This window comes from Athene cunicularia (assembly GCF_003259725.1).
Source record: "Athene cunicularia isolate RWA chromosome 5 unlocalized genomic scaffold, athCun1 chr5_part1, whole genome shotgun sequence".
In the NCBI taxonomy this organism is placed as follows: Eukaryota; Metazoa; Chordata; class Aves; order Strigiformes; family Strigidae; genus Athene; species Athene cunicularia.
In genome coordinates, this window is record NW_020799101.1 from 17,426,294 (window position 1) to 17,439,597 (window position 13,304).

Genomic DNA, 13,304 nt, shown 5'->3' on the forward strand with positions numbered 1-13,304 from the left:
CCCTTAGTAATGTGTATTTTTCCACTATAGCTGGATAAAATCGAAGGAGTATTTGAGCGGCCAAACGACGACGTCATCCGGGAAATCTCTAAGGCGCTGCGGCAAGCTCTGGGAGTTTCCCTCTTTGGAATCGATATCATCATTAACAATCAGACTGGGCAGCATGCGGTCATTGATATAAATGCATTCCCAGGTGAGAAAGGCCTTTCCACTGATGCTATGTGGAAACTGTGCAGTGCATGCTTAGTGTGAAGTTTTACTGCTGGTGTTTCACATCGTTGCTTCCCAGGTGAGGGGCAGGAAAGCAGCAGCCAAACTGTTCCAAGATCAGATACTGTTCAATCTGGGAAAGGCAGAACCCCAATCTAGAGACGGAATGTGGTACAGAAATATCAGCTCTTAAGTAATGTGATCAAATTTTAGTGACCAGCTGTAACACGGCTGTCATGTCCTTCCCTGCAAAGGGATGCTGAAGAACCAAAGCATGGGACTGTGTGCTGGGACCTGGCCTTTCTGGGCCTGTCCCTCATTCTGAACATGAAAAAGGAATAATAAATTCTATTTTAGGACAGCCGTTTACAATTTCTTTTTTCCCAGACTCTGTGCCATTAAAAGTGTTGAGGGGGTGGAAGCAGCAAACTGTTCCCTTGAAAATCTCTTCCAGTGCAAATTGATTCCCCATGAAAAGACATTTGTGCACAAACGCAACACCACCAGGAATCTGAAGAAGATGATAAAATTATAGGTGTGCGGAAATTGCTGTAAAGAGTTAAATATCCTTACAGGTTCTCATAAGTGCATCTTGGAGTAAAACAACAGAATAGAGCATGTGTAAATGGGTAAATTTGTTCTCCACTTTAAGTGCAACGTATGTCTTGGAAACAACTAAACAAGCTCCTTGACCACTGGAATTGTTAAAAGAAGTTGCAAGTGTGTATAAGGGGAGGCAATAATGGACCGTCACTTGTGCTAAATTCAGTAGCCTAACACAGGAAAAGAATACATCATTTTGTTTGATGCTGTTTTGCATGGGGCTTTCCTCTTTGAGAGTCTCCTCTCATTACCTGAACAGTGATGTTTGTTTCCAAAGCCATACACAGACTGCTACATAGTTTGTTTAAACTGTCATTGATGACTTTTGAATTTTCAATATGGCTGAGGTATCTTTACATCTAGAGATCTTGCCCTGAGGCCCCAGTCTTCTTAATCTTTCAGTTCAGGTCCTCAGTCCCACTACTGCCCTGTAGTGCCTTGCCTGTTTATCTCCACAGTGGCTGGCTTCCTTTTAAAACTCCAGCCCTGCTATTCTCAGGCCACTTTGCAGCTTGGTTCTACCATATGGTGTTAACACAATCCACAGACCTTTGAAAACAGTCTTCTGCCAAGAGCAGTGACACAACCTACACTGGGTGTCAGGTGGAGCTATATCAGTTTTATGATTGGGGTTATATTTCAGACACTAGGTCTGGAAGTCAGTGATGCAGGACATTCTTTTGCAATCCTGCATTTTGGTTTGGTTTTTTGTGGTGGCTTTTTTTTTTAAGTGTTCTTTTGGATGTGATACTTTGCACAGACTGAATTCCCTTTTTCTTGAAATGTTGAAAAGTTCAGATTGGTAAACAACTAGTGGCAAACTTAATTATTTAAAGAGGAGTGATATCATCTTGTTGTGGCAGAAGTTTGCAGAACTGCCTTCAGCCTTGTGCTCTTCTGTACTTCTACCCTAAGGCAATAGTTTTCGATATTCAGCCCAAGTCCTGTGTTGCAATCTGCACAGTAATTAGTCTTTGAAGAGACACTGAATTAATGGAGTACTTTAGTCCTTGCAGGAGGTCTGAGAGTACAGGAAGCTTCTTATGCACAGGTCTACATTGTGTCTCACACAGGATTTTTCTGGTGATGAACATGTGGGTAGTGAAGGTAGCTACTGGCTTCATCACTATGGGTTAGGTTGAAGACCCGTTGAAGAAGGTCCAGAGGATAGCAGCAGGGACCAGACATATGGAATAGAGAAGGCTGAGGGTAGACAAAACTGCCTTAAAATTTGTAAAAGGTAGAACTGAAAGAGATGAGCTGCTCTCAAGGGCTGCTGAGGTCAGAGAAGAAGCAATGGGGTAAAATACAAGAGAAGAAAAGTTACATATCAACGCAAAATACTCTGTTGCCCAAAAGCATGTTCAGCCCAGGCAGCTGCATTTCCCTCCAAGGGCCACTGTGGTTAAAGGCTTGGCTGCTTCGAAGGGTGGCTTCATTGATGGAGCCAGTACCTTGATAATGAGAAGTTCCAATTCAGCCCTGCTCAGAAGAGTCACCGATGGGCTGCATCAGCAGTGGGATCTCACTGTTCCTGACACAGGGCTGTCCCAGGAAGGGGTTTGCCCTTGCTTCTCTTCCTCAAGTCATCCTATCCTGCAAGGATAGATCCAGACTGGAGCCAAGTTAGACACTTCAGGGATCTGCTGTGTTATCTCTGCACCACTGCTTTGGGGAAGAGAGGGTAAGGTGCCCTCTAAGGAGCATTTACAGCCTCTTTCATGGAGCTCAAGCTATGGCTTGGGGCCAGGCCTGACCAAAGCCTTGTCCAGCTGCCCAGAGGCTTGACTTCCTTGTGTGCTGTCTTACCAGGCTTGATGTTCATTTGCACCTTGCCACTTGATGGATATCATCTTGAGATTAGTTTAACATCAGAATTGAGAGCAGATATACCTGTAGGAGGATGTAGTCTGTTATCTGCTCCATTAGCATCAGCAGCTGTTCAAAAAGATTTTCAAGATACGTGTCTAAAAGGGCTATTGTGGCTCCTGTTCTGTGGGAAAACCACTGAGACTATGTTTAGCAGTGGTTACCACCTGAGATATTTAACTGTAGGCATAGTGACGTAGCATATGGATTTTAAGTTTGTCTGACCTCAGGTAACTGAGGGAAAAGGCTCCATATAGCCTGCTGTCCTGTGGCTGTGGTTGAACTCACCCAGCCCGAGCAGCAGCTCGTGTGCATGTTCTGCAGCCTGTCACCAGTACAGGTGAACTGCTGGTTCCATGCATATATATGTGGTAGCTGGAAGCATCAGATCTGAACATGCACTTTGTGTGTGTAAATATGCTGCCACAAATGCAGGACATGGGTTGTCCATTCCTCTCTGCCCAGGGGAAGATGCAGAAAAGCAGAGAGTGTGCCAGATGTGGGAGAGTCTTCTAAAAATTAGGCAGATAGCATCTCTAATGCTAGCTTAAAAATGCTTGTAGGTATTTCTTGACCCCACAAAGCTCAGGGCGGCAGGTACTTGTTTTCAGATGCTGGGTGGACATCCTTCCTATCCATACTCAGCCAGAGGACTCTGGAGACTATTTTCAACATAGCAAAATTCTTGTACACAGGCATTTCCAACATCATTTCACTGGGAAGTGCTAGGCTAGTACCTGCTGGAGCATGATTCATGCAACTTTTACTTTGAAGCAATGCAAAACTTACATTCTCCTTCTGCTTCCTTGTGTGACATGAACCCTGAGTTCATTGACAGTAGTTTCTGAAGGTGTAATTTAATCTGCCCTTCTTGATTTTATTATCATCACAGCACAGTGGTGGCCCACAGTTGCCTTTTTTGAGAGACCTGCAGCAGCAGCCAGTGCACAGAGTGAGGTAGTACCCACAGAATTTGCAGCCTTCCCCAGGCATCCTGTGGCTCAGCAACTGAGACACTCTGGTTCTCTTCCTCCATTCCTTGTATTTCGTTTTTACAAGTGTGTGAAGTTTCTTCTGAGTGACCAGGCAGAATTTCTTGGGCCTTTCTACCCAGTGTGCAGAGGGCTTGCACAGAGGAAGCCTGCCTGATATGTACAGCATCCTTACATTGTAACATCTGCTGATTTCAGGACTGAGTAACTGGCCATCTTACTTCCATTAAATATTTAAAGCAACTTCTTTGTGAGTTTGCCAGGTGCCCTCAAACAAGGCTGGTTTGTTTTCAGTGAGCAGACATGAAACACCCTAGGGTACTACGGATCTCCTCACTGAATAATAAAGCTGTTACTATGGAGATGGCTTATTCCCAGGGTGTTTGAAGCACTCTGAGTAGATTTGAAGGCTAATCCCATGGCTTTTACATAAGCAAGAAAGTGTAACAAGCACCTCTGTCAAAGAGGTGGGGATCTTGTTCTGGCTCCCATGACCAGCCGTAAGAGTCCTAGTTGCCCCCTGCCGACCACTGGATTATCATGTGGGGCACTGGGAAACTTGATGTTTTGAAATGGCTGGTTTGTTTGGTGAATCTGTTTAAGGACCTTTGAGAAAGGAAAACTGGAAGCTGTTGTCTCACACTGTTGGTGTTTTGTGTGACCTGTTAAGTATCTAGGAGAATTGTGACCAAGCGCAATAAATTGGTTAACATATGGGTTTTAAATACGCATAAAATCACCACATTTATCTTAAGGTGAAATTATCCTCTTACCTTATGTTTTTTAGGAAGTTGTGTTTTTATGCCTAAGGAAGTTGGTCTTTACAAGAGAATGGAGATTAAACTTTAATTATTTATAGATCTGAGGGACTCTTCTGCTCTGTGATCACATCACGAGAAGTGTTTTAAAATGTGCATTTACTTTGTGGTCTCTGGTTCTGCTCATGTGCTGCTGTGTGAATGTGTGCTATTCACATGGGATTTTTAAACTGTTACTTATTGCTTCAGTCTCCTGTATTAATACCAGGTCACCTTCAGAATACTTTTATAGATATTTTAAAACAATCAGCCTATCCCATTAAATACACTGAATGTCATATGTCATCTCTAAATACTAAATCAAATTGATAACAATTTTAGGTAATGCAGTAGCAGTTGAGATCCATTTCAAGACATTGTACTGATATGTTGTATGTCTGGTTCAATTTTAAAATGAATGTGATTATAAAACTGTGCCTGTACCAGAGTGTTTAAAATAGAGCCAGAAGCTCTGTACGCCTACTGCCACCCTTTGTGTCACCAAAAATGTCATGTCTCCTGGTATTTGAGCAACTGTTTTAACCAGGAGACTTGTTGTTAAACTCTGCATCCTAAATTGCCTGGAATTGCTTAACAGAACATGCAGAAAGATGTTTTCAGTACTGAAACAAGATTGATGTTTCTACCAAATACTCTATCATTGATAGATGTTTACTGTCCCTTGAGTGGTTTTTCCGACATTGCTCATAGCAGGGAACATGTTTTAAGTGCCAAGTTAGGTTAGATTAGATGACTATCACATTGTTTCTTACACAGTGGGAAGCTGCCTATTCTATAGGGTATGAAGCCAGCCCTGCTGTCCTCTGAGGTTTCCCTAACTGAAGGTATTACTGGGCAAATTCTAGAGAGGGTCCAGAGCCTCAAGGAAACTCTGCGTTGGAGCTACTTTCCATAGTAAACCTGGAAATAGGATGGAAAAGATCATTATACCACAGAGTTTGTAACTTAGGGAGAAACCTGGACTTGGCAACAAATGATAGAATATGCCTAAGATTATATATACGCATATATACTTGGAAGGAAAAAGAAACAGAAAATTGAGAAGGATGACGGTTTTTCACATTGAACAAAAGTATTTTTGTAGCAAGGGTCTCTCTTCTTCTTTATGCTAACCTAGTTGTGCAGTCACTCGAAAAGAAGTCATGGAAAAGAATCCTTTTTATTATCACTTGGAGGGCAAGGACAGCCCAAGAAATAAACAGATAGAAGCAGCCTTTCAAAAAACTTATGAAAATTACTTAATTGCCCTTTTTTCTTTCCTTCATTTTTCCTCTTTTCAGGTTATGAGGGCGTTTCTGAATTTTTCACAGATCTCTTGAACCACATAGCTGCTGTCCTACAGGGTCAGGCACCTGAGGTGACCCAGCTAAACCGCAACAAGCTCCTGGCAGAGCAGACCAGCGGGATCATGGACGAGCGGATATGCTGCGCTAGCACAGGCTGTCTCAGCGTCATGGGAAAAGACTCCTCGTGGATTGTGGAAAGCGAGACCAACAGCTCAGTAAAACTGCAACACCAGAGACTAGGCTGCAACTCAGCAGTGTCCCCCAGCTTCCAGCAGCACTGCGTCGCTACGTTGGCAACAAAAGCTTCTTCTCAATAACTTGCCAATGCCACAGACTGAGAAAAAGCCACAGGGATACAGATTGTGGTCCCAGAATCAGATCAGGCTGTAACAATACAATTGCAAAAAATGAAAAAAAAACAAAAAACAACACAAAACACAACACAAAAAAGCAAAATAAAAAAAACCTTCCATTTGATTTAACCTGATTTGCTGATGAAATGGACTGAAAAGGGGAGAGTGAGAAAATAATTCAGACCCATTTCATCAGATTCCAGTTGCAAATCTATAGTGAGTTTACACACACGTGGGTTTTAACACTAGTCCTTTCATTGTGGGAGGTTTGCTCTTTCATTTCTATTGTTCTTTGTAATCACTGGTGACCAGCATTTTAAAATCGGACCTCATGGTATCAAGAAGATAATAATGTTGAAATACAGAGTCTGAATGTAACAGTGCTAGAGATTTTTGCCTAAAATATTCCCCATTCCCTTTTTCCAGGTAGGCCATTGCAAAAGTAAGCTAGGACAACTTCAGTATCACTAAACCAAATCTCTTGAAACATTGACCAGTCAAGATGCTGACAGGTAGCTTGATGTGAAGCCGTGGCACTTTGAGTAGGACAGAGCAGACTGGTTGTTCAGGGAGCAGAACTTGCAGCGTTGCAGTTCTTCCCCCAGGCCTCATTGCTTCAGTCAAAAGCAGCTTCTAACCACACTTGCCAACAGTGACACTGTTGTGGTCCAGATAGGGTGCTGATAGCTGAGTTGAGTGATTTAGTAGATTAAATATCATCCTTTGAATCATCTGGTAGTGGTGGAACTCTAGAAGAGTTAATGGAAGCAGCTCATCTCTTAGCAGAGAGTTTAATTCTCCTTCCATCACACTTGTGAGAACTCTAGGTCGGCTCTGCAAAAAGGCTGGCAGAGCTGCACATTTTCCTTGGAGCAGTACACCTGATCTGCAGATCCAAAGAGGTAACACAGTTGCTTCCTTCAACAGGTCCATGCTACTTTGCATTGTGTTTTTCTCTTGCAAATTAAATATAAGCAGAATTGTGTACCTTTGTATGAGGTAGAAGTACACACCACAGCTCTAGCGTAGAGACCACGTTAATTTGTTGCAAGATGCCAGATGAGGCTGTGTGGTAATTTACAATAATGCTTTCTACTATTTGTAAATGATAGCACAGCCAAATTGTATCTCTTGAGATACGCAGTAAACCTACAATGTTCACCTTCTATTGCATCTTCTGCTGTAAGAATTCCTGCAACTTTTGCCAATTCTGAACACTAAACTGGAAATATCCAAGTCTCTCAGTGCTGAAGACAGAAACACTATTCTGGTAGACGGAGTGGCCTTCCCTTCCCCATATAAGCCCTAAAATACATTTAAGAGGGGTGGTGTTAAGAAAATTTCCTTAGTTAAGCTTCTAGCTTGCAGATAGGGGAATTTCTGTCTTTCTGTAGCAGGTATTTGTAAAGCATCCATCACTGCAGCATTTAATACCAGTTTGTTTAGTATCATATGTTAGATGTCTGCTCAAAAGGAAATTATCTAGAGTTTAAAGCCTGGGTAAACCATGGAAAGAGGAGTGTAAAAGATGTCACCATCCAGGAGTACCCTGATGGTACCAGTCCTGGAGGGGAAAGAGTTTTGAAGAGTGTTGTGTAGCAGTTCTTTTGTGTAAACAATGTTTTTTTCTGTAGGAGAGATTAGGTTTGTTCCCAAAATGCCTTTCTTGCGAATTTACTGTAGCTGGGATAGGATTTTTGAGAATGACTTGAGAAGATTATTCCACCTTTAGAGGGGTTACTAGCTTTTAAGATACTTCTATAGGGACTGGAAGGACCTTATGCGTGTGGTATCTGTCAAATTCCAGGATGCACATAAATGCAGCCCATCTTCTCGGCTATTGCAGGTCAGTTCTGAGCTGGGCACGCTTCACAACCCTTGTATGCTTTGAGGCTGCTGGATCCCACGTTGTCTGCAGCTCGCAGGTCTTGGGTGGTCGTGGTGTGAGTGAGTTAGATGTACATAGGTAAGGGTTTATAAATGTATTCATGATAGACCAAACCTTTCGTAAAGCCATGACTGAAATAAAATTGACATCTACAGTTTGAGGTTTGTTTTTGTTTGTTGAAAATAAAAAGTGTTTTTATGTTACATGTGTAACAAAAGATACCCTCAGGAAGGAACTTGCCAGTGCATATTTTTGTATGGTACTTTCTTGTAACCAGCTGGTGGAGTGTTTGTAGACTTGCCTTTTGCTTCCTTTATTACAATGGCTTAGGGGTTTTTTGGTTGGTTTGTTGTTTTTTTGTTTGCTTTTTTTTTAATCGGGTGGTGGGGAAGAAGCAATGATGTTAAAACTGGGTTAGTAACTCAAGATCTTTCAAACTAAGTATGTTTACATGAATCTGAGTGTTGGATCCAATGGAAATGTCTGTATGCTGATTCCTAGTTAGAACATCAAATAAGAATTTTATTTTCCTGGCTGCCTTCTGAGTTTTGGTTGGCCTATTTTGCACTGCTTTATTTCTCCAAAATAAACTACTGAAATATAATTGTGCATTTTAAGCTTGTTTACAAATGATTGTTAGAAGTTTATTTTGTAATTCTCTGAAGGCTTGCAGAAATACTATATTTAAATATTACTCCAGACCTTGTCAGTAACTAGAAAGCAAGTTTAGATCACTGGTGTGATCAGTGACATTTTTCCCATAGTCTGTAATTTATTTTTTATTTATCAAATGTATTGGTATCACTTTAATTTACCAGGTGCAGATATGTAGGTACCTGTTGTGATGTGGCATTATAGTAGAGTTTTCACATAAATTACCATGCAATTGCTGTACTACTATATTTCCTTGCAGAAATTATTGTTATGACTCATATACTAGAATGTTGCTAAATCACAGGGGCAAATCGGGAGACCAATTTTTAAGAGCTAAAACTGTAACTTACCAAGTATCCAGACATACAATTAAGCTATTGCAAAACATTTGAGCATGCATATGTTATTAAGCCTGTGCTAAAGTGCTTTTCTGAATTGCTGCCTCATTTGATAAGGTCAGGATAGTTTTGGTTTAAGATAAGCTTCACAGTGAGTTAGCTAATATTCTCTAGTCTTGTCTTTTTTTTTGTAAAAGTAGAGGAGTCTAGTAACGTTGGACCATACCAGAATGCCCTTGCTCTTAAAATTGCGGACAATCCGAGGGAGATTTTCCATTATGTCTGTCTGAATTCTGTTATTGTGGGTGAGAAGAGGTTCTGCTGTGTTTTCAGGCGCATAGCTATTACGGCCGTTTTGATGGGAGCAATTACATTAAAATTACATGGTCACCAGTTGGCTTCTTAGGGATCTATTTCTGTTCTGCTTCACTGCTAGAAATACAGAAGAACACCACTAGCTTGACTGGAATTTCTCCAGGTTTTGTGTCAGCATGACGGAGGAGATGGAACTCTGGTTTCCACTGTGATTAGGTAATCGGCTTCAGTGGGTGAATATTTTTCCCTGCTGAAGAGAACCTGAGTTGTGGTATTACTGCCTGCGATGTAAAGCCATCACCATCCTCCTCCCCCTCTAGCTGACTTTGCCATGTTATGCTTGGGTTTGTAATGACTGTACCAGGACATCGCCATCATGATGTGAAAACCAACTGCAGAAATGCAGCCTAACTAGGAGCATCAGTTATTCCTAGCTGATGCTTGTGGTTTGTGTAACACAGAACTACCACGGGCTCATGCTGTTTTGCCTTCAGTTAACATGTGTCTGGCTATTCAACCTTTGTGCTGTAGGAGCCGATTGTCTGGGCTGTGCGGTAGATGGGATGCACTATTTTTATTAATACTATTCACACCGTTGGAATTATAAAGCTGTATAAAGATCTCCCATCCTCAACGTGGGAATGTTTATGCAGAGGAGGTCTGCAGATGGAAAACCACCAGTTTAATTTGTTTTCATTAGAGGTGATTACAAATTAAGAACCTGACCCTGAGGCTTCACAAGGTAACAAGGGTTGGTCGAGGTAAAGCCTCAAATTTTCCAGATTAACTGCAAACTGTATCCAGCCAGGGAACAACTAGGTGGAGTAGTGGGTAGATAACAGAGGCAGGATACAGTCTAAAGGCAACAGAATAAACAGGGCCAGAGATGATTGAATTGGCTGGCAAAAAAAGAGTGAAACAAAGGAAAAATGCTTCTATTTCCATCCAATAAAAAAAAAAAAATAAATCCAGGCTTATCAGTTCTTAAACTAACACTGGTTTCCCAAAGTCTTTGCGTGGCAGCAGTGACAAGTGAGTCAGGCTTTTTCACACTATCTTGCAGCCTTGCCTTCCACAGCTGTGCAGAAAATCTTGGATTTTGTTTTTTTAATGAATAGTCTATTTTGAGTTTGTAGCAATCTCCCCATGTGCACACTTGCAGGAGTTCACTTGCATTACCCTGCTGATTTTCTTTTCCTCTCTCCTTTTTAGTAAGAGATGTATTGATTTCTGTATTCAGTATACAGTTACTTTATGGTATTGCAACTGTGTGTTTTGTAATTAGGAGTATGGGAAAATGCTTTGTGTAGATTAAAATATTTCCTTTAATATAATCTCCTCTCACTTTCATAGATAAATGGACATGCCATTGCGGATCACATTGCTGATTTTATTTGTAATAGTGCTTTTGTATCTATTTCAGAGGAATGTAACTTCCAGAAAATTACTTTCCACATCTTCACTACCTTCCCTTTCCCTGTTTACTCTGTGTGGATCCAGGCCATCAACACTTGAGCTTTTGACCTGATGGGTTTCAGATCCTCCATGTATTCTGTCATCTTTACATGGCTACAAAAATTATTAAAGATGGTTGAAGTTTGAAAGCATCGAGGTATAAATGGAAATTTTAGAGCAATTTCTCAGCAACACAAGCACAGTAGCATCTGTAACAAGCAAAGGGAATCGTTCTTGCTGTGTGCATGCAGGTGGCTGTTGTCTGGTGCCCCCCTGCTGCTGGGGCAGTTTTCCTGTGGAAATAAAAATCCACTGTAAGATAACATCCTGTATCTATGGTGCAGAAGGAGGGCAAGGAGAGGTAGGGCTTGACAAAATCCTGGTCAGTGGACATCATGATACCAGTGGTTTTGAATAGCAGTCTGGGGAGATGTTTTCTTTCTCTCCACCTTTCTTGCCCTGAATCCACTGGGGATGATGCTAGCAGATGCCTGTGGGCCACATGAGCTCATTAGCAGGTGACCTTGCCCAGCATGCCATGAGTTTGCAGAGGGCTCCCAATGTGTTGGAAAGTTTTTGTTGATGGCCTGGAAATATCTTGAAACTCCAGAAATAGCTGAAGCAGTGAATGGAGTTAATGAAAATCAGGTCTTCCTCTTCTATCCTTTTTAAGGAAACCCACATTTTATTTCCTGCTTCATTCTTTACACAGTAGTTTTAGATATAAATTATTTTAACATTTTTTGTGTGAAAAGTCATATATACATATATAAAGTTATTAAAAGGTTGAGTATATGTTGAGTATAAAATAGTGACTTCTTTGTTTCAGATGTTAGCAGCCCCTAAAAATGAGTTGTTTATCTTCTTGTAAAGTCAGTACTGTAAAAAAAAAAAAAATAAAAATAAAAGATGTATTACATGTATCTTTTATTATTTATTTCTGATTCAGTATTTGATACAGCTTGTGTATACCCTTGTGAGAACCACATACTAAAATGCAGTCGTTCTTAAAATGGAGTAACAGTAATTCCTTGGGATCCCAACAATTTTGAGAAAACTGGCCCTCCAGGTGTGAATAGTGTTGGATATTCTCCTTCACTCTCCAGCACTGCTCCCCACCTGAGATTGGCTGAATCTTGGGGACCATTTTGTGTGTGTGCTAGGTTTTGCAATTTCATTGATATCTGTGTTCAAATTCAGCTGTACAGTGTTAACAATCGTGTCTTATGATTCGCTTCAGCCCAGTTCACTATGATTTCTGAAACATAATTCTCATTTTATACTTCAATTTGTATAGAATTATATAAACCTTTAAAAGATCATGGCTTACTGTAAAAACCAAAAATACTTGCTATTTGGCGTCTTCAATTGCATGACTGATCAGATCTGACAACAAAGATGGTGCTTTCATCTAACAGCATTGATTTCAGTGGTAATACATTCATTTCCATTTGCCGAGCACCTGTTTTGGACAATGTTTTGGTTTCAACAGTAAAGCAATATGCAGTAAGTATTGTGGCATTATCTCTGTAATTGTCCTGAAGACAGAATTGTCCCTTTCCAACCACATAATGAAAATAAATGCCTTATAACAAGTTCTACTTTGCTTTCTCTTTGTGGGTGGATAGGGTAGTGAGGTGAGCAGCTCCCTGGGGGAAACCCATTTTCATGAGAAGTTGATTTTCACATCCTTCCCCAGTGCAGTTGTTTGCAGTTAATTTGGACCTCCTTGTACCAGAAATATCTGATTTGATCTGTCTTCTAACACTAGTGGGAAGTCTGCTATCCTGGGCAGGGAATTCTTGATCTCTCAAAACCTAGCAGGATTTTTAATCAGGATCCTGTTATGGCTAGTGCAGGAGAGATAAAATGGCAGCATTAACTTTTGCTAAGCAACAAACACTCTCAGCAAGGGCGCTGATGTAAACACTGCCTGGGGATCCGTGCTTGGTGTCAGCCCCAAGGCCAAGCCCTGCAGTGGTGAGTGAGAGGTGCTGTAGAGCAAAGGTACAGCTGGATGGAGGGCCAGCATTTACTAACTGGTGGGGCATCTTCCCAGCCCAGTGCTCAGGCCTTGGACTCCATCTTTGCCTTTGAAGGAAGTCCTTGGGTCCCAAATGTTTGTGGTTACTTGAATATCCCATTAAGACAGTATTTATAGTAGCTCCAGCAAGCAATATTATTTTTCTTCTTGATATTTGCAGCTGCTGCCACCACCCTTTGTGGAAAAACTTGTCTAACTCCTTTGGAGGTGGCTGTGTTTCCGTGGTTGGTTGTTTGATTTCTTGGGTTTGGGGTTGGATTTTTTTGGTTTGGGGTTTTTTTGTTTTGTTTTGTTTTGGTGGGGATGGGGTGGGTGGATGAGAATTTCTGTGAATATGTTGTGATATGTAGACCTGAGTTTGCAAGAGGTTCTGTGGGTGATGCTACTTGGCAGAAACTGTGCCACAAAAAAGAAGGAGAGAAACTAAATACAATATTCAAATTAATATTTAAATAAAGATCAGTCTGTAAAATGTGACT

The 13,304-nt window shown here is 41.1% G+C and overlaps 1 protein-coding gene across 1 annotated transcript in view; it reads left to right on the plus strand.

Moving 5' to 3' along the window:
• Nucleotides 1-12,379, plus strand: part of ITPK1 (inositol-tetrakisphosphate 1-kinase) — a 118,392-nt gene extending 106,013 nt beyond the window's left edge. Inside the window, exons 9-10 of the mRNA XM_026849255.1 lie at nt 31-193; nt 5,773-12,379. Of these exons, the coding sequence (XP_026705056.1) occupies nt 31-193; nt 5,773-6,095 (486 nt within the window). The 3' untranslated portion in view covers nt 6,096-12,379. The remainder of the gene's footprint in view (nt 1-30; nt 194-5,772) is intronic.
• The last annotated feature ends 925 nt before the right edge of the window (nt 12,380-13,304 follow it).